General features: G+C 36.8%; 3 protein-coding genes across 6 annotated transcripts in view; 1 reads left to right on the forward strand and 2 right to left on the reverse strand.

Moving 5' to 3' along the window:
- Positions 1-767, forward strand: part of dennd2da (DENN/MADD domain containing 2Da) — a 22568-nt gene extending 21801 nt beyond the window's left edge. For all 3 annotated transcript variants that reach the window (XM_051903001.1, XM_051903002.1, XM_051903003.1), the window contains one exon: positions 224-767. In XM_051903001.1, coding sequence (XP_051758961.1) covers positions 224-288 — 65 coding nt within the window. In that variant the 3' untranslated portion in view covers positions 289-767. The remainder of the gene's footprint in view (positions 1-223) is intronic.
- Positions 372-8195, reverse strand: LOC127517425 (DNA damage-regulated autophagy modulator protein 2). Its single transcript, XM_051903017.1, has 7 exons — positions 5202-8195; positions 4734-4801; positions 3342-3484; positions 3078-3255; positions 2874-2956; positions 1315-1407; positions 372-1133 (listed from the first exon to the last, which is right to left on the reverse strand). The coding sequence occupies exons 1-7, from the start codon at positions 5330-5332 to the stop codon at positions 1011-1013; spliced, it is 819 nt and encodes a 272-aa protein (XP_051758977.1). The 5' UTR covers positions 5333-8195; the 3' UTR covers positions 372-1010.
- Positions 8196-8341: 146 nt separating this feature from the next.
- On the reverse strand, positions 8342-23822 carry cept1a (choline/ethanolamine phosphotransferase 1a). 2 transcript variants are annotated; one of them, XM_051903013.1, is made up of 11 exons: positions 23582-23822; positions 23360-23466; positions 17989-18404; positions 16324-16471; positions 14468-14609; positions 13862-13946; positions 13174-13305; positions 12744-12902; positions 12281-12406; positions 10057-10217; positions 8342-9744 (listed from the first exon to the last, which is right to left on the reverse strand). In XM_051903013.1, the coding sequence occupies exons 3-10, from the start codon at positions 18337-18339 to the stop codon at positions 10080-10082; spliced, it is 1281 nt and encodes a 426-aa protein (XP_051758973.1). In that variant the 5' UTR covers positions 18340-18404; positions 23360-23466; positions 23582-23822; the 3' UTR covers positions 8342-9744; positions 10057-10079. The 2 variants fall into 2 exon arrangements, with proteins under 2 accessions (XP_051758973.1, XP_051758972.1); XM_051903012.1 differs by having other exon boundaries at positions 8342-10217.
- Between the last annotated feature and the right edge of the window lie 304 nt (positions 23823-24126).

A 24126-nucleotide genomic window follows, 5' to 3' on the forward strand; every position in this document is an offset into this window, starting at 1 on the left:
GATTGCGTGGGTGCTTGAATCGAGATCGCAATCTTTTAACGTTTAATCGTACAGCTCTAACTGCAAGACTATTTGAATGAAGTGTGGAGGCAATAAGGTGAAAAAGGTGATTTTGCCTGAGAAGAGGATGATTCCAATATAAAAATGATCTTGAATAGTAATAAAATATATAATAATAATAATAATAATATCTTGATAGTTAATATTTTTCTCTTTCTTCCAGGGTTTTTTGACAGAAAGATTGCTGAATACCAGAAAAAGATGAAAGAGAAAGCCAAGAAACACTAGTGGAAGCATTCACCAAAAATGTGGTTGTAAATCTTGTGTGAAATAAATCAGTTAAACTGTAGATAGAAGGAATGTAGATAGAATTAAATGTCAGATTATTTTTTATTTATGTTCTCATGTGTTCAGTTTGTCAGAGTTTTACTGCTGTTTGTCATTAGTGTTGGGGTCTTGTTGGGTGTCAGGGGTAATTGTTTTGTAATAAGCTGCTGTATTTAATGTATGTAAGGCTTCAGCTAAACGTTTTGACCAGAAGGTTTAATGTTACAGAAACTGAGCCAGTAGAAACATGCTGAATTGAAAAACATACCTTCCTAAATGCATTTTAAATGAAAACAACACAGATTCAGTCTGATATGGAATTAAATAAAACATTTCATCTCCATATAGATCATCTGTAAATTAAAAACATTACTGTAAAAGCACTGAAAGATGTCAAAATATGTTTATTCTAAAATTAAAAGGAAAAAACTTTAAAGTGATTATTGTGCATAATTTAGATTTGTGATCATGTAACTATGCTGATAAAACTTACGTAAAATATGTATACATGCCAGTAGTCTCCCTCAATATATTTCAAAATATTGCATAAAAGCAAGGCAAGAAAATGTAACATTACAGAAGCTTCTCTTGAACATGAAAAGTCTCTGGGAATATTCAGATTTGTGACCTCCACTGAATGCCGACTGCAGTGTTCGATGTCAGACGCAAGGTGGCAGAGTGTCTCATATGGTGCCAGCCAGTAGAGGAGAGCGCTCTCCATGTTGCACGTGCTCTCTCTCCTCATAGCGAGAATAATCGTAGAGATGATTACTCTGAAGTACAGGCTGAACCCGCAGAGTGATTTTCTGGTCAAAAAAGAGGTTTGTTCAAACAGGTGGCAAAACTATGCTAAACTGTACAATTATAAATAGACAAAAATATACAGAATTTTACATGTAACATACAGTGTATAATATGTGCGAGAAGATGACTTTAAAAAAAAAAAAGACTTTTGAACTGGTGAATCACCATAGTAAATGATCGTACCTGGAAATCACGTTTGTATGTGAGGAAAAAGCAGATGAAGGAGAATGCCAGAGACCACTCGGCTGCAGCACTGACCTGATGCGGTATAAAACCCTAAAATAATACAGTATAGTTTATATTTACATCTACACATATCCATTAGCAATGCTGCAGAGCTGCAGTTTCAGGCCAGCAGCTACCAGCTGTTTGAGAAAAGCGAATATGTGATGTTAAAGCACGTGGGTATATATATATATATATATATATATATATATATATGTATGTGTGTATGTATGTATGCATGTATGTATGCCTGATCGATGTATATCCTCTGTTGTACAGTGTATATTTTGGCAAATGTAGGTCATTTGCATGCAGAAAAAATTGCATATAGGTGCATTATGCATATGGGTAGTATATTTGAAATATTAAAAGTAGAGATGCACCGATACTAAATTTCTCTGCCGATACCGATAGCCGGTTATTCAGAATGATATCGGCCGATACCGATAGTTTGGTTTTTCTTAAGGAAAAAAAAAAAAAATTCTCTCAAATAATGTTGCAAACTATACAGGGAACCCTCTCATTTGGTACACTACAATATTAGAGGTTACAATTAACAGCAGATGTATTATATTCAGCTGCTGTTTATTTTCAGATATAATAATTACACTTAAATAAAAACTGAATTGTATAAAACTTATCACATAGCCTAAGGTAGTTTTCATAAGCACTTGTCTTCATGACAAATTTGCACAAACATATAATTAACAGTAAATAAGCTCCTCTCTAGTGTTATATATATATATATATATATATATAGCTAAGGAACTGTGAACATTGGAAAACATTCCTGAGGTAAATGTGACATTGTTCACAAGCTGTTTTATTGACGTCTTTCCGCGGTTGAAACACAAATAAAGTGATTACAAGAGACATGATACATTCCGGTAAGTTGTACTATATCTTTCAACATACTTTTGATGTTCATGCATGTTTTTCGAGATATAACTTGTATTGAAGAGGAAGAAAAGACTCTGCTGCCGCCTGAACTGAGGCATTACAGCAATCTGACACTTCACATTTAAGAGTGTCAAAACACCATTTATTGTTTGAATTTCATGATAAAATGGACAAAATTTGAAAACTGAAACTTTAATTCTCATCAGAAGTAATAAAGCACAAATCTTTTTGCGATTATTGGATGGGAGGCACTACAAATAATATTTGATGTAGGAAAAAACGCAGACCTGGCAACCCTGGCTTGGACTACGGGTGATTCACAGGGTCAAAAAGAGCCTGCTTTAATGTCACTATTTTTAAACTGTTAATGCGTTAAAATTCAACACAAGAGTGATTTTCTTCACACACAGTATGTACGAGTTGCAGTCTGAACACTTCTTTCCGCACCCTTTTGATTGACAGGATATAATCGTCCCTGATCATCGGCAGTTTTTAAACAATTGGCCGATGGTCGATAGTGATAATATAGCTTTTATCGGCCGATACCGATTGTTGGCCGATACATCGGTGCATCTCTAATTAAAAGTATTTCAGATCAAGCACATCATCTGTCTTACTCTCTCTCCTGGCCGCCAATGTAACTTATTAGCAACATCCACACCAGGCAGGTCATCATACATTAACACAGAGGATATGAAAACTGACACAGATTCAGTCAAGGAAGCAAAACAGGTATAAGAGTACTGGCACTATAATGAATATAGAGAATCATTACAGTGAAACTATTTTAAAGACTGCGCATGTATTGAGAAAAAGGATACGTGTAATTATGCTAACGAGCGTCCACATTCCCACAGCCATACGTGCCCATAGAATATCTCTGCCGTGGAAACGCGGCTGCATGCGGTATGACATGCCGGTCTGAACCAGGATATACAATGTCCCAGGGCCGAAGGTCAGCCCTGCCCCCAAAAGGTGGATGGACATCATATCTGTTTTCTGAAAGAATAGAAAAACATTACACTAACAGTTTCAGAGAAAAGATATTAAACAGGCAGATCATAGAATGAAAGTGTGCGTGTCACCTGGAAGTTGGCCACAACACACATCCCTACAGTGCTGAAAATGCCCATCAGGAGGCCTGTGAAGTTCAGCAGCTGTAAGCCCGACTCAGAGGCCGAAATCAATGCCTGAACTTGTTTATATCGAACATACATGGTGCCCAACCCTGCAAACACACAAATGGGTGAGCAGGAATGATGTAGTCCTCCATGCTGTATCCACGCTGACTTTTACAAAGCATGTGTGTAATGAATGCAACATCTGCCTTTATAAATTCTAGTTCATTTGTATCCGACTCAAGATATAATTGAGCTTTTAATATGTCAAAGATGCTTGAGGCAATATTTAAAAGTTTTAGGTGTAACATTTTCTGAATAAATTAGTAAAAACCAAAAAGTATTACAATTATCCCTGCTCTCTCTACTACAGTACTCACTGGACTGTAATATGCAGTCCATTAGGGCTTAATGTTTAGAGAATCGGACTTGTAACCCGAACGTTGTGGGTTCGAGTCTCCGTACAGACAGAAAATGTAGGTGGAGGGAGTGAATGAACAGCGCTCTCTTCCACTCTCATTACCCACAACTGAGGTGCCCTTGAGCAAGACACTGAACCCTCAATCACTCCCCGGGCACCGCAGCAAAAACAGCTGCCAAGTGTGTGTTCATGGTGTGTGTGTGTGTTCAATACTCACTGCTGTGTGTGCGCACTTGTATGGGTGAAATGCAGAGCACAAATTCTGAGTATGGGACACCATACCATACTTTTTACTAAAATTTAAAATAAACGGCAGATCTTGCCCCCCACTGACTACCATAGTAGGAGAAAAAAATACTATGGTAGTCAATGGGGGGCGAGATCTGCTTGGTTATAAACATTCTTCCAAATATCTTCCATTGTGTATAGCAGAACAAAGAAATTTATACAGGGTTGGAACAACTTGAGGGTGAGTAAATGATGACAAAATTTTCATTTTTGGGTGAACTATCCCTTTAAAACTTGGCAGAATGCTCGAAGATCAGACGAGCCATGACTGATGAAATATTACATAATATATCTGGTCAAATATTGTACTGCAAACATCAATAACGGCTGTCAAGTTGTCAATGCTGGTAAATCATGCATTAAAATCGTTTGTCGTGGATTACCCCTTACTTAATTTATAAATTTTTCAGATGCTTTTATCCAAAGTGAAAGTGCATTCAAAGCATACATTTATCGATATGTGCGTTTCCAGGGAAGCGAACCCACAACCTTTTTTGCTCCTACACTTCAGCTACAGGAACATTATTAAAAGTTATATATATATATATATATATATAAACAACAATTGAACTTATTATTGAACTAAAACCCCTTGGTAGCAATTTGAAGCAAAAATCCAAAACTCTAGAGGAAAACGTGCACAGCATTACCTAAGAAAGCTGAGATTGACAGCATGAAGCCAAACACACAGCGTTCAGGAACCTCGGTGCCCGTGTCACTACAAACAAAATGAGTATTGCACAGTATGACAGATGACAGAAATTAATAAGTAAGATTTTGAATCCGTCAACTAAATCTGGAAGAAAAAGTTGTTTCACAGAATGTCTCTGATTTACAGCCACCGAACTCTTAAAAATGATATTATACTATAAAGTGCGTTTTCACCTTACACATTCCATAATTTTAACTATTTGAAAATAAAACATTAAATAAATAAAATTCGTAAATAATACATTAAAAGGTTATTGTAAGTTTTGACAGCCCTAATTCATTCAATAAGGTTGCTCTCCATAAAATGTTTCTCACACTGCAGTTTTAAAGCCTGAAATGATGCATGACTCCCCATGGACATCTGGTACAAATGAAACTGAAAAAGCAGTAATATTTCAGGATCTTACCTTATGTATGGAATGAGCAGGTCGGCATGGCCCAACACGACCGCTGTGGCATAAGAGATGAGGAACGTAGTGGATGACCAGATAACCAGAGCCACCGGGAGAGCACACAGCCCCCGCTGAAACCACCACATACTGCCCTCACATAGGGCCGGTCAGAAGAAATTCACTTACTGAGGTCACCAACATGAAGAATCACTAACACATAAAACATGGAGCTTAAATGTCAAGCTACACACACAGGTAAACACACTGAGGAGAGGATGCACATCAAAACTGAACAAAAGCAACGCTCTTATTTCCTCATGCAGACACCAAAACGACAGGCTCAGCATTAACAAAGGAAAAGGAGATGAACATCATCTGGTGAAGCTGGATTAGTTACACAGAAATATAGAGAAGAAACATTTGTTAGTAGTTCAGAGGTGGTTAGAGTGGGTTAGTGCCTCTGAAGTCTTGCACTGTGAATGCTCGGGTGTGTTTTTGTGAGATGCTCTCCCTAAAGTCCTGTGACCAAAGTCAGCTGACACTCATTCAGCGTGATTTCACTTTCTGCGCTCAGAGAAGTGAAAACTCACATGCACATACACTCACTGTGTCCTCTGCACACGGTCGCCTCTGAAGGCCAATATGTTAGCCATTCTGGATATAGCAAGTATACACTGGCGGTCTAAAGTTTGGAATAATTAAGATTTTTTTTAATGTTTTTTAAAAAGAAGTATCTTATGATCAACAAGGGTGAACTTGTTTAGTGAAAAATACAGTAAAAACAGTAATATTGTGAAATGTTTCAGGTTTGTTCATATCAACAGTTTTATTGTATTGTATTATAGAGTAAGTGCAGGGATTTTATTTGGGTTAAAAGAGCCACTGCGATCAGAAAGGCCACACAAAACACTGTTAGGTTGGTTAGGGTTTGTATGGCAAGCCGTTTTAGCTTAAAATGTTCCCAGTGTTACTTGTCGTAATTGCATTTTTACAAGTAAAGGCCTGTACACACCCGGACGAATATCGCGCACAATTATCGCTGACGTTTAACACCTTGTGACTAAACAAAGGGCGCCAATGTGAGTGTGCATACCAATGCGAAAAACGGCAGGCGTAAAAGCGTCATTTTTTTAAAAAAAAACTTCAAACTTCGGGTTCGTTTTTTTTGGTTTGACGCACCGCGTTAAAAACTGGCCGACCAATGAGATTGGTGCCTGGAGCTGCTGAAGTTACAGTAAAATACTTTTACATTTTTCTTTTACGTTCAAGAAATATAGATGAGAATGTCTATTCCCTAAATATGTTTATTTGCACTACCGTTCACTTGCACTACTGTCATTGTGACTTACTTGCACTACCGTTTCTGACTACCATCTCCTCATGTCATGTATATGCCATTTTATATCTGTATTTTTATCTTCTTTAATTTTATTAATATCATAAATATGTTTATTTCCACTACCGTTCAGCACAAGCACCATATACTGTCAGGGAGTGAATTTGCACGTTCACTCGGCGCATCGCCAGTGAAAATTGCTTGGGTATGAACACGAAAATAGTCTCGAAAAATGCTGGCGATAATCGAGCGCGATAATCGTCCCGGGGTACCAGGCTTAAGAATACAATTAGAGCTCTACAATTCAATTCTTACCAGTAACAATTATGATTAGAGAGCTCTCTAATTCAATTACTAGTAAGAATTACAATTACAGAGCTCTCTAATTCAGTTCTTACTAGTAACAATTTCAATTACAGAGCTCTACAAATGAGTTTTTACTAGTCATGTCTCCATTGACTTCCATTCATTTTTAATTACAGAGCTCTACAATTCAATTGTTACTAGAAAGAATTCCAATTAGAGAGCTCTTCAATACTTACTAGAAAATTCAATACTTACTAGAAAAAAAATGCAATTGCAGAGCAGTGTTGCCAAGTCCGCTGTTTTCCCACGGAATTAGGCTACTTTTACACTGTTGCTGTGGGTTATTTCTCATGTCTGCGTGTTGAAGCGACCCAAAATAACATGATATTTAGCCCCTGGAATGCAAATTTTACCAGGGGAACCCCACCAAATACGCAATTTTTACTGTAGGACCCCCATGAAATGCGATTGGGCTAGTTTTGAGTAGCAATTGGGTGGTTTTGTTGTGAAAACCTGGCAACCCTGTTGCAGAGCTCTCTAATCATAATGTTACTAATAAGAATTGAATTCTTACTTGTAAAAATGCAATTACTACAAGTAACACTGGGAACATTTTAAGCTAAAACAGCTTGCCATAGGGTTTGGGTGTGGTAACTAAGGCCCACATTAACTGCTCCACAATGCAGATGATTCATTTGAGAAATACTGTATGATTGTAGCTGAAAGATACACACTGTTCATCTACAAAAAGCAGAGTAATGCACAGGTAGAGTTTAATAAAAAAACAAAGTGGTTATGAAATTCCAAATACATGTATGACTAAATAAAGAGAATATTTACTGGTTATTTAGAATAAAGGTCCGTTCACACAAAGAACAACAACTATAAAGATAGCTATAACGATAACTACATTAGCGTTCACACCAGCAGACGGTATCGTTCTGTTTACAATAAGCGCGCGCTGCCGATATGTAGTCTGCAGCTTTAAATGCTCGCGCTCTTAAAGCAGGATGGATTCTGATTGGCTGTCAATGTTTTCATCATTCATCAGCTAGAAAAAAAATATTTCTGAAAGCGATTCCAAAGATATAGTTTCTCTGTGCCGTCATCGTGTTAGTTGTGGTGTGAACTCTGCTATTCTTTTATATTTAGAACGATTTTTAGAACTATATGTCTGTATTATTACCATTACACTTACCGTTCTTGTTGTGAACGTGCCTTAAGTCTGTACTAAGCATATTAAAATATCTTGCTATGTTAAAAATACAGTACTTGCCATATCACTACAGCCCGCACACTAACTGCTTTTATATTTACATTATTTTAATGTTTTACCATTCATTTTTCTACTATGATGCTCCCAAAAAAAAAAAAAATATATATATATATAAAAATAAAATAATAATAATAAAAAAATACCACAGTACTACTATGGCACATGTCCAAAAACATGGTACGTTTTTGCTAGTATAAGCACTATACTAACAAACTAAAGCAGTGATCAAGACATCTGTTAACATAAATATAACAATGTTTATTTCATGACCATTAGTCTATTAAAAAGTAAGGTATTTGCTGTAAATCAACAAAACAATAAAATCCTGGTCAAAGTACAAATAATACATGTATGTAAATGTGGTTGCAGGGACAGACATAATTTTCTTCATCTATGTGTGTATTGCAGCTGTGGTTGACCTCAGAGCGACCCTGGTGAACGGATGATGTTTAAAAAAAAAAAAAAAAAAAAGGGGAGAAACACAAATACACAGAAACCCACTTAAATAACATTCACAACAGGATTAAAACATTACCAAATAAAAGTCTCGCACCAAGAGACTAAAATACAAGCAACTGCTCAGAGGTAGATGCAAAACAATAATGCGTTTTGAGAAATATACATGGAGCTTGGCCACTCGGTTCATATTCTACCCTTGGAAGCACCCGATACAGAACTGCAGGGTTAATATCCATTGTTTAGCAATAGAAATATGTCAAAAATCCAGTTTCCTCTGAAACAAATTGGCATGAAGGTAAAAAAAAATATATATATAATGACTGATTTTGGTATGAGAAACAATCAGAAATATGAAATTGCATCTTTGTCGAGTTTGATGCTATGAACATAATTTACTTACAAACAAAATATGATTTACACGGGAGGCTAAAAAATATAAAAATCGCTGAGTCCAACTTTTACTGTGCATAGGAGTATAACGACAGTGGCAAATAAAAGGCACAAAAATAAATTAGCACAGGTTATCATATTTACTAAAGTATTTAGACCACAAACACAATTTTTTAAGTTTTAATAATCTATTATTAAGGGTTCATATATGTACAGTGTAACTCATAACCATTCTAGACGTCCATCTTGGCCCCAGTTATTATTAGGAAAACATGGCACTATCAAAATACTGTTTCTAATACAGTTTTATCATTTAGTGACATGGGCATACCTAAATAATAATAATAATAATTCCCTCCAAAACACTACAAACACAAAGAAACATATGCATAGAAAGAAAAACAATACATACTGTATAAATTAGTTAACCGAGTGACATCAGATGAGAGGCTGAATTAGCATTATACGATCAGGATTTGTAAATGTGAATTTCTTGATGTTTCTGCAATATAGATGGAAACTCCTGTGGCTTGTTTTTCATGTCATAATGTTATCTCTTACCTCTCTGAAAGCTCTCAGACAACAACACAGCTTTGTACTGGCAACAGTGATGTGTACTGGTGTGCAAGTTTAAATTCGTTTAAGTTTAATTTAGCAGTGAACGACTGAAAAGTTCACAATTAATACCTATAGCATTCTGTAATTAGATAATTACATTCAGATGGATCGTTGGTTGTTAACGGAATAAATTATCCACTGCTGGCCAAAAAAACAAACAAAACAAAACAAACCTAAAACAAAAACAAAAACAAACATTAAAACTGAAAAATAAAACAACTTTGAACATTCATAGTTGTGGCTTTTGTAGCAGATCTTCTATTCTTTGACTTGCAAACAAACTATGGCAAAACAAAACTGGTCATCTAACATTGTAATACTGACAGCTGAATGGAGTTATAACAGTAGGATGTCTATTCTTTTTAATATTCCCTTTCGTCCTTCAAATATCCTCTCTTCATTACGACAACAAAGTTTGTAACTGCAGCCATTTGGGCTCAGTCTCTGTGAGTTGTGTTTTACATTCACTGAAGTGCGTGACCTACTGGAGATGTTTGAGGAACGGGGGTTAATGGTGATTTTTGCTGTCTGCCTGAACTCTGGATGGAGATGGAGGCTGGATGCTGAAGACACGGATGTTTAAGTGTGTGGCGATCTGGTTACAGACACTCACACAGTACCGCACCAGATCAAACGCTGACAGCACCTATGAACAAAAAGGGAAAAAGTTAAAGCATGGTAAATGCATTTTTGATACTGCAAGATGAAAAATTTAACAGCAGCAAATCGTTTGAGCTTTTTAGGAGGTATGCTTTTAGAGGTTAAATAAAAGGTGAAGATCATGCACTTCCTAACAGTTAAAGAGCCATGATCTACACTTTCATACCATACTTTGATTATCTATTTACATATCTGATTTCTGATTTCTGTTCCGAAATGAAACGGCAATTACCATTTTTGTATTTCAGCTCTGGAGCTTCCTTAGCACTTGATACACAGAGGCCCTGTTTCCACCTGGTATTAAGATGCGTTTTGGTCGATCGGATCACAAGTAGACGAGGCAGACACATACTCGTTTACACCTGGTATTGTAATCTGCCACTTTCAACCACTTCTGTCCTGATTTCTTCGAGGGGAGGGTCTATGGGTGGGTAAATGTATGGGTTTTTTCAGATCGATCGATCTAATGGACAAAATAAGCTCGCACAATTTACATATGAATGCACCCATGACGACAGAAAAACATATAGAGAACGGCAGCATTTGTTTCTGCTCTGACAGCCGTAAGACCGGCCGAATGCAGTGAGTGCATGTTAGAAATCAGGAATGGTGAGAGAACATTGTGCTTGGTACATTTTCCGTCTTCAAACCAAACTTGGGTCTTTAGCCCAAGTTTAAATCCCGTCTAGTTAGCACAATTCCAATAATGTTTACGCGTTAGGTCAGTAGACGTCTTTTGTGCTGTTCGAACACATGAGCGTTTCCACTACGAAAGCAATCCGGTCAAATGCGTTTTCGACTACCTTTATAAGTGGTTGAAAGTTCAATTCATTTTTCACCCCGTTTACACCTGTATTTAGCATCGTCCACTTGTGATCCGATCTTCCAAAACGCATCTTAATACCAGGTGTAAACAGGGCCTTCCAGAGGTAGTCGAAAACACATTCGACCGAATTGCTTTCATAGTGTACACTCATGTGGTCGAATGTATTGGAACAGCCACAAAAGACCGCCTACTCTCCGCCTACTGACTTAACGCGTAAACATTATGGGAAGCGCGCTAGCCAGATGGGATTTAAACTTTGTCGGTTAAGTTGGGTTTGAAGACAAAAAAAAAAAAAAAAAAATGTACCAAGCACAATGTTCTCTCACCATTCCTGATTTCTAACACACACTCACAGCGTTTGGCGTGGTCTTTCGGCTATCAGAGCAGAAACAAAAGCTGATGCTCCCCATATGTTTTTCCGTCATCTTCGGTGCGTTCATATGTAAATTGTGCAAGCTTATTTTGTCTATTTGACGAAAGATCTGAAAAAACCCATACATTTACCCACCCTCTCCTCGAAAAAAATCAGGACAGAAGTGGTTGAAAGTGGACAAAAGAGACGGATTAAAACACCAGTTGTAAACGGGTATGTGTCTCCCTTGTCTACTTGTGATCCGATCGACCAAAACGCATCTTAATACCAGGTGGAAACAGGGCCAGAGATACGAACAGTAATGGTGGCGTCAGTTTTACCGTATCAATTAGAGCGCGAGTCCTCATCCTTTGGAAATGCGTACAAAATGGATTTGCTTAGTGGATCGTCTTCTCAAACCAAACACTTTTAAGTCTCAGCTACAACTACAGTGTTTGAGGGTGGGTCAAAGTAGACGTTGTTCGCGGGCAGCCAATGAAAACCATAGGCTGGCATTATGCAAATTTGTTACAAACCTATGTATTTCGTGCAGGAAGTAAAACAGGAATAACTGACGATTCGTTTAAGGCAGTTCAGACTCAGTTCTTTCTTTTTTGAGAGAAAAACTCCATTTATCTGATCTTTGAAACTTTTCAGACCATTTACATTCACAAACAGCTATATTATACACTACATGAAAGGTAATAATTTTGATATCATGTTGCCTTTAATGTGCCTTTAGTTGTGACGTCACACCATGACTGTATCTGAATGACGATGTGAAAAACAAAGTATGTCTACATACTACACTGAGCTCTTTATTTCAAAAGAGCAAGGAAAATCAATGTTTTCAGCCAGATCCTAAACGTACCAGAGCGACCCACAGAAGACAGTACTCATTAATGAAACTGTTGAAGTATTGATTCAAAAACAGCAGCGCTGGTCCGGTGAAGGCCAGATCATTACGCTGCATTTCACTTTTCGTCATATGAGCAACCTGGAAAACAAAACAGATGTGATTTTAGTGACATTTAGATTAACTGATACTAATGCGGTTTGAGTCGGACAGATGTTTAAAGATATGAACTACAGACAACAACGTCAAGTATTTATGCTAAAATGTGCAGAAAATCATACTAACTGCAATTTTATACTTGCATACAAGCCGTAATTCTTCCTATCTGTTATAAAAAACAAGCTAAGACCAAAAGTTCAGGTAGAGGTATATCAAAAAACTGCCAGTAGTATTCATAAGTGTTAGGAACAATTTATTATACTACTTATTTAGCGAAGCTGAAATAAATACAGTATACTGATGTCATTCATGATCTTACCACCAGTCTGTTGGTGAGTTTGGCTGAAACACACCCAAACGCTAAGATGTACAGACAGGGATGTCTCTCAAAGAGCTGCACAGATGACTTCTTATAGATCATTAGAGCAAGTGTGATGACCACTCCTATATGAAACGATGGAGACAAAACGCTTGTTCCCTAATAAAAAAAGAAAAACAGTTGTGTCACTAATTTAGACTTCATTTAGTAACAAGATTTTTTGAAATTTAGTGTACATTATGTTTGTATAATAAACAATGCAAATGTCTGATACATAATAATATTTTTTTTAAATAATTATCAAATTTAATTTCAATTAAAAAAGCAGGTTACAGAAACAGACAATTATTATAGACAGTGTTTGACATTTTGCAGTTATTTTTCATTTTCATCTTTTGCATTTTTTGCACACACTTTAGCTTTAACTCACCGCAATAGTGGATCCATTTTTGCCCATTCCGCCTGTGAAAATAACCCGGAAGTAGTTTGTGCAGGAGAAAATGGCACCCAGAAGAGTGAAAAGAGCCGGTATTATTTTAGCCTGGATATTTATCACAGGGATCTGAAAGATTAAAAATAAATCTCTAATTTCCTGTTTCATTATATATGTCTTTTTCACTCTGAAGGCCTGTTCACACCAAGGACGGTAACTATAACGATAACAATAAAGATAATAGTTCTAAAAATCATTAAAATAATAGCAGAGTCCACACCACAACTATGACAGATAACAGAGAATCAATATCATTGGAATCACTTTCAGAACGATTTTTTCCAGCTGATGAATGATAAAAACATTGACAGACTGTCAGAATCCACCAGACTTTAAAGAGCTCGAGGACTTAAAGCGGCAGACGACAAAACTGCACTGCACTTATAGTAAACAGAACAATATCGTCCACTGGCGTGGATGCTAATATAGTTAACATTATAGTTATCGTTCTTTGTGTGAACGGGCCTTAAATGTTTAAAATGTAAGGGATTCTGCATTTCACTGAACACATGCAGCATGCTAGAGATTTCCTGACCATGATATATAGATTCAGCACATTTGTTCTTGAGCATTTGCTCTAATCATGTGATCAATATATAAAAGAATTAAGATTGATTTAAATTACCACAGATTTCCAAAAAGCTGTTCCTCCAATGGCAGCCAGTAAGTATATGATTATAATGAAGATTTGTACCTCAGTCACATCAATTCTGCACAAGCAGAGAGCAAAGAGTGATTAAAAGAAGAAATAAAGTTAGTTATGTAATAATCTCATTTCAATCGAGCATTTTTCTTTCTTTCTGAAGTGCTTTATCAACAGTACAACAGCTGTCTGAAAAGTGCTAGTTTCCCATGAGCAGACCAGACCGTTCAAATATAATATTGGGTAACACACTTTAGATTAGGGAACACATATTCACTATTAACTAGGAGTTTACCCCTCAATAAACTCCTAATTACTGCTTATTGATAGTAATAAATAAGGTAGTTGTTGTAGTGGTTATGTTAAGGTATGGGGTAGGATTAAAAGATGTAGGATATGGTCATGCAGAATAAGGCATTAATATGTGCTTTTAAGTACAAATATACAGCCAATATGCTAGTAATATGCATGTTAATAAGCAACTAGTTGACAGTGAACAGTGTTCCCTAATCTAAATCTTTGTGTACTGTGACTGAACGTGAAGTACAGGAGCCATGAATTAGGATTAAAAGGAGAGTTTTCACTCACATGCCAAAGCGCAGTGTTCCAGAAACGTACGTCTGCCAGTGGGCACAATAAAACATGAACATGCCCACAAAACAACAGAAAAACATCCAGTCAGGGTGAGTACCCATCTGAACTGCTATACATGTGCCCAGGATCACAAACACTGGATCAGAGAAAGACAGAAAACAACAATAAAGGCTTCAGTAAGACATACGTATATATGTTGTTGCATGTACACATGCCCATCTATTTAGGGATGCACAGAAATCTTGCCAATGAGCAAAAACTTATTTTAACATTGTATAACAGAATTGTTCACCCAAAAATGAAAATTCTGTCATTAATTACTCACCCTCGTGCCGTTTTACACCCGTTGATCTTCGGAACACAAATTAAGATATTTTTGTTGAAATCTGATGGCTCAGTGAGGCCTACATAGGGAGCAATGACATTTCCTCTCTCAAGATCCATTATTGTACTAAAAACACATTTAAATCAGTTCATGTCAGTACAGTGGTTCAATATTAATATTATAAAGCGACGAGAATATTTTTGGTGCGCCAAAAAAAACAAAATAACGACTTATTTAGTGATGCCCGATTTCAAAACACTGTAATATTAACACTATAATATTAATATTGAGCCACTGTACTCACATGAACTGATTTAAATATGTTTTTAGTACCTTTATGGATCTTGAGAGGCGAAATGTCATTGCTCCCTATGTAGGCCTCATGGAGCCATCAGATTTAAACAAAAATATCTCAATTTGCGTTCTGAAGATTAACGAAGGTCTTACGGGTCTGGAACGGCATGAGAGTGAGTAATAAATGACAGAATTTTCATTTTTGGGTGAACTAACCCTTTAATGTACTCATTGTTTCTACTTAAATGGTTAGTTCAACCAACTAGTTTGGGTTTAACCCAAAAATGATAAATTCTGTCAATTAAGATATTTTTAAAAAAATCTGAGGGTTTTCTGTACCTCCATAGACAGCTACGCAACTACCACTTTGACGCTTCAAAAAGTTCATAAAGAGATCATAAAACTAATCCATATGAATTTTCTGAAGAGACTCAATTGTTTTATATGCTGAACAGATTTAATTCACATATAAACATTTATTAACTCACACATCAGTTGTGGTAAACAGAAGTTCAAGAATGCTTGCTTGACTTGCGAGAACCAATGAGGTTCATTCTCATGTTATGCAGTACATTTGAGCTTCCGTAAGAGGTTTGTTCTCGCGCATCAAGCAGGTTCGGTTGAGCTTCTGTTCATGTTTGCTGATCAATGTTTATATATGAATAAAAGCCTAAATTCAATCTGTTTATCATATAAAGTGATCGAGTCTCTTCAGAAAATTTGGACTAAACCGCTCGATTCATATGGATTAGTTTTACAATCTCTTTATGAACTTTTTGAAGTGTCAAAGTGGTAGTTGCGTAGCTGTCAACGGAGAGTACAGAACTGGCTCAGATTTTATTAAAAATATCTTTATTTGTGTTCTGAAGATGAACGAAAGTCTTATGGGTTAGGAACAACATGAGGGTGAGTAAATGATGACAAGAGTTTTCATTTTTGGCTGAACTAACCCTTTAAATGAATACATGAAATTAGCTAACTGCATGATTTGTATTATCTTAGAACTGTACATTTCTGCCATATGGACACTACTTTGATACAGTCACCTCTGACTACAGATTACTCTACAGATTACATTTTCTGTAAAGCTTTTTTTTTAAATGACATGTATTGTGAAAAGCGCTATTCAAAAAACAATTAATAAGTCTAGATGTTAGTATTGCCAAGAAATATTTTATAATATAATTATAATAGAATCTGACTGTATTTGCATACACAAACATAAGCAGACCTGTAGAAAGGGAGTCACAGCCGTGATCAAACAGCTCGCCAAGTGGTGTGCTGCTATTGGTTCGTCGTGCCTGTTTCCCATCTATGGCATCCAAGGATTGGTAGATGAACAGACCCAAAGCACAGGCTAAGTATGCCCACGTTGGTGCCTGAAAAAGACGGCTAAATTTAAATAAAAAAGGCTTAAGTTTCTGTCCACTTGGATGTTTTTCAATGATTTTGTGAGCCAATGTACAAGATACAACTTCATACTTACTGCCAAAATGGTGTACATGAAGTTGTTCTTTTATCTCTAATAAATACTAATGGTACGTGGAGAGAGAGAGTGTCATATTGCAGACTTTAGCAATCTGGTTGTTTTCCATAAGACTGTTACAGCTGACAGAACAAGCTGTCTGACAATACACAAGATTGCACTGTTTAAACAGACCACAGGTATTATCTCCTCAGTACAGCTCAGAATATACTAAATTATGGCCTTCATAGACTACATGTGAGGCAGGGTAAGAAGTAAAGCCAAGACTTTACTGCAATCGCTACTAAATATTCATAATTATGCTAAAACTGATATAAAAAGACCTCATCCTAATGGTGACTATTTCAATAGCTCATGTCCTAATGGTGACCCCTATAACAATTTAATATTTATAATGAAACTAAAACATAAAAGGACAAAAAATAAGACAGTGTGCTAAGGGTGACCACTGTAACAGAAGTTAAATATCCGTAATTAAATAAAACTGATTATAAATCAACAAAAAGGTCATGTCCTAATGGTAACCACTGTAGTAGCTACTAAACAATCACAATTAGATTAAAATCGATCTAAACAAACTAAAAAGACCATATTCTTATGGTGACTACTGTAATAGCTACTACATATTCATAAGTGGACTGAACTAATATATTAAAATAAACAAAAAGACAATGTCCTTCATAATTATGTCATTCATAATTAGACAATGCCATTCATAATTATTCATAATTATTAGACTAAATCAACAACAAATCAATCAACAACAAAAAATTTCCTAATAATGACCACTGCACTAGCTGTTTGTTAAATATCCATAATTAAAATAAAACAGATTCAAATCAATGAAAAAGTCCACATTTTTAAGCTGACTACTGTAAAAGCTACTAAATATTCATAATTGGACTGAACTGATATTAAAATCAACAAACATGTCCTAATGGTGACCACTGCAACAGCTACTAAATATTCATAATTAGACTACATCTGATTTAAAAAAACAACAACAAAAAGACAATGTCCTGATAATGACTACTGCAATTACTACTTATTTTGAATTAGAATAAACTGATATTAAAACTACTGTAACAGCTACTAAATATTCATAATTGCATTAAAACTGATATTAAAATGAACTAATACGACTAAGATGACCCAGTGGTGACCACTGCAACTACTGCTAAAGATTGATAATTAGACTAAAACTTATATTAAATGTATTAATAATAATTAAAATAACTGCCAAGAATTCTGCTAAACTTCTTTAAACTGAATTATATCATGATATCCTGCATTATACCACTGTTAGTAGGTGAAAATAAAATTAATTTGAAGTTGATTTGTAGTTGATCCATTTAAACCAATAATGTAATATAGTGAAACAGTGATTATTTAAGTAAAGCATAAGCATACCTGTTCGGTGGCAGTAGGGCAGTAGTATACCAGTATCAGAGTGCTGACAATATTGGTAGCGAGTCCCACTATAGTGATGAGGTTCGGAGCCATCCAGAGAGGCACTTTGCTCACCAGCCAGCACCAGTATCCCTGCATGAAGGGCTCCATGAGGGAGCGTCCCTCACTGCTGTACTGATGATCCTCCAGCCGCTTCAGCTGCTGCCGGGACAGACGGGATATGGGAAGCTCCATCAGCTTGGTCAGGAGACCGGAGCTCTCTTCTGCAGCTGCCGCGGTCGGGTCACGGGCCACGGAGGAACTGGTGTCAGAATCGGGCCGAGCCCGGATAGGTCTCTTGTGTGAGCTCATGTTTTTCTGGGGATCTGTGTGGGTGTGGTGAGTGCCGAATCCACAATGAGTTTATGGGATTAGATCTATGGGAACACAACCATTAACATGCAGAAATTATTATGGAACAACTCTGACAACTAATGGAAAACAGGAATTTATAATTAACAAAATGTTTTTTTGCGGTGGTGTAATAGTTAACTGCTACTTAGTAAATGATTTCCATACAAAGAGCAAGTTAAAGTAAGGTCTGGAATAATCTAAAGTTAAACATATTGCTCAGGGACAACAGAGAATTTTTTTTATATATATATATATATATATCAGCTGAAAAACACCCCCACAGCATGATGCTGCCACCACCATGCTTCACTGTTGGGACTGTATTGGACAGGTGATGAGCAGTGCCTGGTTTTCTCCACACATACCGCTTAGAATTAAGGCCAAAAAGTTCTATCTTGGTCTCATCAGACCAGAGAATCTTATTTCTCACCATCTTAGCAAACTCCATGCGGGCTTTCATGTGTCTTGCACTGAGAAGAGGCTTCCGTCGGCCACTCTGCCATAAAGCCCCGACTGGTGGAGGGCTGCAGTGATGGTTGACTTTCTACAACTTTCTCCCATCTCCCGACTGCATCTCTGGAGCTCAGCCACAGTGATCTTTGGGTTCTTCTTTACCTCTTTCACCAAGGTTCTTCTCCCCCGATAGCTCAGTTTGGCCGGACGGCCAGCTCTAGGAAGGGTTCTGGTCGTCCCAAACATCTTCCATTTAAGGATTATGGAGGCCACTGTGCTCTTAGGAACCTTAAGTGCAGCAGAACTTTTTTTGTAACCTTGGCCAGATCTGTGCCTTGCCACAATTCTGTCTCTGAGCTCTTCAGGCAGTTCCTTTGACCTCATGATTCTCATTTGCTCTGACATGCACTGTGAGCTGTAAGGTCTTGTATAGACAGGTGTGTGGCTTTCCTAATCAAGTCCAATCAGTATAATCAAACACAGCTGGACTCAAATGAAGGTGTAGAACCATCTCAAGGATGATCAGAAGAAATGGACAGCACCTGAGTTAAATATATGAGTGTCACAGCAAAGGGTCTGAATACTTAGGACCATGTGATATTTCAGTTTTTCTTTTTTAATAAATCTGCAAAAATGTCAACAATTCTGTGTTTTTCTGTCAATATGGGGTGCTGTGTGTACATTAATGAGGAAAAAAAATGAACTTAAATGATTTTAGCAAATGGCTGCAATATAACAAAGAGTGAAAAATTTAAGGGGGTCTGAATACTTTCCGTACCCACTGTATATTGTGAAAAAGAAAGTCCACCCTTTTGAATTCTATGGTTTTACATATCAGAGGACATAATAAAAAATCATCTAGTCTTTAGCTGGTCTTAAAATTAGGTAAATACAACCTCAGATGAACAACAACATGACATATTACACTGTGTCATTATTTAACATAGTTCAATAGCATGTAGAACCACCTTTAGCAGCGATAACTTGAAGTAATCGTTTTCTGTATGACTTTATCAGTCTCTCAGATCATTGTGGATGAATTTTGGCCCACTCTTTGTCTATGCACAGCTCTCTCAAGGTCCCGCCACAGCATTTCAGTCGGGTTGAGGTCTGGAGGTCTTGATTCTTTTCTTATTTCAGCCATTCTGTTGTAGATTTGCTGGTGTTCTTGGGATCATTGTCCTGTTGCATGACCCAATTTCGGCCATGGTCGACTCAATGAGGCTGTGGCTACAAAACAAGCCCATTACCCCCCCACCACTGTGCTTGACAGTTGGTATGAGGTGTTTGTGCTGATGTGCTATGTTTGGTTTTCACCAAATGTGGCGCAGTGCATTACGGCCAAACATCTCCACTTTGGTCTCATCTGTCCAAAGGACATTGTTCCAGAAGTCTTGTGGTTTGTTCAGATGCAATATTGCAAACCTAAACCATGCTGCCAAGTTCTTTTTAAAGAGAAGAAGCTTTCTCCTGTCAAGACTTCCAAACAAGCCATACTTGTCTAGTCTTTTTCTTAATTGTACTGTCTTGAACTCTCTAACCATGGCAGTTGTGGCCTAACGGTTAGAGAGTCAGACTGGTAACCCAAAGGTTGTGGTCTCGATTCTCAATACCGGCAGGAAATGACTGAGGTGCCCTTGAACAAGGCACTTAACCCCCAATCGCTCAAGCACCACAGCAAAATGGCTGCCCACTGCTCCAGGTGTATGTGTGTTAACTACTCACTACTCCTAATGTGTGTGCACTAACTGGACAGGTTAAATGCAGAGGACAATTTTAGAGTATGGGTTACTTTCACTTTCAAACTTCTTCACTTTCATTTTAACATTTAGCATGTTAACTGAGGCCTGTAGAGTCTGAGATGTAGTTTTTGGTTTTATTGCAGTTTTTCTGAGCAGTGCACGGTCTGACCTGGGGGTGAATTTGCTGGGACGTCCACTCCTGGGAAGATTGGCAACTGTCTTGAATGTTTTCCACTAGTAGATAATGTTCCTCACTGTAGAATGATGGACTTCAAATTGTTTTGAAATGGCTTTGTAACCCTTCCTAGATTGATGGGCAGCAACAACTGCTTCTCTGAGATCACTGCTGATGTCTTTCCAACTTGACATTGTGTTAACACACACCTGAATGCCCCAGACAAGCAAACTGCCAAAGCTTCTGCTTTTATAGAGTTGGTCACGCTTGCTGATGATCAATTAATCAACGACATTTGATTAGCAGTGCTTGACTGCGTACCCTTTTAATTCCTATGGAAGCAGTAAGGCTGTACTTACTTTGTCACACATGGCTTCTCCATTTTGGCCTAGTTCTTGTTAAATAAATAATGACACAGTGTGATATGTCATGTGTTGTTGTTTATCTGAGGTTGTATTTACCTAATTTTAAGACCTGCCAAAGACCAGATGATTTTTTATTTTGTCCTGATACATACATACATACATACATATATATATATATATATATATGTATATATACACAGTTGTGAATTATTGACACCCTTGATAAATATGATCAAAGATGACTGTAAAAATAAATCTGCATTGTTTATCCTTTTGATCTTTAATTCATAAAATTAGCAAAAATCTAACCTTTCATTGAAGGAAAAGAATTGAAAGTGGGGGGAAATTCACATTATGAAATAAATGTTTTTCTCCAAAACATGTTGGCCACAATTACTGGCACCCCTAGAATTTTTTTATGAGTAAAATATTTCTGAAGTATATTCCCATTCATATTTACATTTTTTTTAGCACACCCTGATCATGAACATGAAATTGTCCAGCTATGACTTCCTGTTCCACAGGAGTATAAAATGAGGAAACACAAAGGCCAAATTCCCTTAATCATTCATCACAATGATTAAAACCAAAGAATATAGTTCTGATGTGCAGCAGAAGATTGTTGAGCTTCACAAAATAGAAAGTGGCTGTAAGAAAATAGCTGAAGCATTGAAAATCCCCATTTCCACTATCAGGGCAATAATTAAGAAGTTCCAATCAACAAAAGATGTTACAAATCTGCCTGGAAGAGGACGTGTGTCTAAATCGTCCTAATGCACGGTGAGGAGGAAAGTTTGAGTGGCCAAAGACTCTCCAAGGATCACAGCTGGAGAATTGCAGAGATTAGTTGAGTCTTGAGTCTCAGAAAGCCTAAAAAAAAAAAAAAAAAAGATCAAACAGCACCTACATCCCCACAAGTTGTTCGGGAGGGTTTCAAGAAAAATCCTCTGCTCTCATCCAGAAACAATCTCCAGCATATTCAGCTGTCAGACAAGACTGGAACTTCAAACGGGACCGGCTTCTATGGTCTGATGAAACTAAAAAAATAAAAGAGCTTTTTGGCAGCAAACCCACCAGATGGGTTTGGTGCACACATGGATAAAAAGTACCCCATGCCCACGGTTAAATATACTGCTGGATCTTTAATGTTGTGGGCCTATTTTTCTGCTGGAGGTCCTGGACATCTTGTTCAGATACATGGTATCATGGATTCTATCAAATACCAACAGATAAAAAATCAAAACCTGACCGCTTCTGCTAGAAATCCAATAATGGGCCGTGGCTGGATCTTCCATCAGGATAATGATTCAAAACAAACATCAAAACCAACACAAAAATATGTCACTGAGCGCAAAATGAAGCTTCTGCCATGACAGTCCCAGTCCCCTGACCTGAACAGAAAATGAGTGGAGTGAACTGAAGAGAAGAAGCACCAGCATGGAGCTGGGAATCTGAAGGATCTGGAGAGATTCTGCATGAAGGAATGGTCTCTGATCTCTTGTCAGGTGTTCTCCAAACTCATCAGGCATTATAGGAGAAGACTCAGAGCTGTTATCTTGGCAAAAGGACGTTGCAAAATGTATTGAATAAAAGGGTGCCAATAATTGTGGCCAACGTGTTTTGGAGAAAAACATTTCATAATGTGATTTTCCCCCCACTTTCAATTCTTTTGCTTTAATGAAAGGTTAGATTTTTGCTAATTTTATGAATTAAAGATCAAAAGGATAAATAATGCAGATTTATTTTTACAGTTATCTTTGATCATATTTATCAAGGGTGCCAATAATTCTGACCACAACTCTCTCTATATATATATATATACACAATTCATGATTAATTATAGTTATTTACCATGATTTCTATACTTTAATTGAGGCCTGTTAAAATATTAAGCTAAAAAAGTATTTTTGTCAACTTTTATATTTAGATTACCTCACCTTAAAACAAAGACAATCTAATTTAATAGGATCTTCACAGACCTTATCAAATTTTACATACATTTTATTTCAGGCAATATTACAAATGTGATATAAATAATTAAACAGTAAACACATTTTAGAGGCAGTGTGATTAATAAAATTCGGTTGTGCTCAACAATACATGCCACCCCAAAATACACCTGATACTGAAGAAAGAGGGCAGTTACAGGACAGAAAGATAAGAGAAATTATACATTAGGATCTAATAAAACCAAACCCTTGCACTGTGGCATTAATCTTAGTCATGATTTATTAAGTACTCACCAGTTAACTGTATTTATGAGATTTGTAACAGCCCATTAAAATCTTTCTGCTGGATGATGACGTCAGCTTGATAACAATATGAGTGACGTCGTCAGCTTGATGGCGATCTGTCAAACGTGTCAAGCAATATTATAAATGTGATATACGTTTAGAATTATAATTATATTAAAAACATTTTTAGAGGTAGCGTGATTAATAAAGTTCGGCTGTGAACAACAGTACCTTTGTTTACGTGGTGAAGATGTCTTCTCTCCTCGCAGCATTACACTGGAGATGCCCGTGTGAAGCCAAAAGTTGAATTCTTTAAAAAATTATAAATAATTTCAGATGAGGAAATGCCAAGACGAACAAACGATCACATCAACGGAGGAGACACTTTGGTGAAGGATCGTTAACCGACGGCAGCGCAAACGGCGTGGATGAGATGCAGAGGCGTGAAGAACGCCTTCCGGAAGTAGGCATTACAAAATAAAAGTAAAATATATAATTTAAATTACATTCATTTTTACATTAATAAGATGTGTTCATAATTAAATCGGATTATTTAAATGTGCAATAATAATGAACAGGCATTAATTAGTACAGAAATAAAAAAGAGTTGGTAAGGTTTCTTATAGCAATGAATGTGTTCAAAAACTACTGCTTAAAGTGAAATTCTTACTAATAGTGAAATGTGACGGTACTCATACAGTTTGGTTTAGGGCTTTTATTGTTTTTATACTGCCCTTATTGTTCTATATATTGCCTTATTTACCCAAAATAAATAA

The sequence above is a fragment of the Ctenopharyngodon idella genome, chromosome 8 (genome assembly GCF_019924925.1).
Source record: "Ctenopharyngodon idella isolate HZGC_01 chromosome 8, HZGC01, whole genome shotgun sequence".
NCBI classification, from domain to species: Eukaryota; Metazoa; Chordata; class Actinopteri; order Cypriniformes; family Xenocyprididae; genus Ctenopharyngodon; species Ctenopharyngodon idella.

Bases quoted from the DNA above. Each gene is read 5' to 3' on its own strand.
- LOC127517425 (XM_051903017.1), bottom strand. From the start codon at position 5,332: ATGTGGTGGTTTCAGCGGGGGCTGTGTGCTCTCCCGGTGGCTCTGGTT. The intron at 2,957-3,077 runs GTATCCTTTTTC...AATCTGTGTCAG, and splicing joins GCTCGTTAGCATAATTACAC to TTTTCATATCCTCTGTGTTA. The intron at 1,408-2,873 runs GTAAGACAGATG...GTATTATTTTAG, and splicing joins ATTGGCGGCCAGGAGAGAGA to GGTTTTATACCGCATCAGGT.
- cept1a (XM_051903013.1), bottom strand. From the start codon at position 18,339: ATGAGCTCACACAAGAGACCTATCCGGGCTCGGCCCGATTCTGACACC. The intron at 16,472-17,988 runs GTATGCTTATGC...CGTCTTTTTCAG, and splicing joins GCCCTACTGCCACCGAACAG to GCACCAACGTGGGCATACTT. The intron at 14,610-16,323 runs GTCTGCTTATGT...TCTCTGATCCAG, and splicing joins CTGTGACTCCCTTTCTACAG to TGTTTGTGATCCTGGGCACA.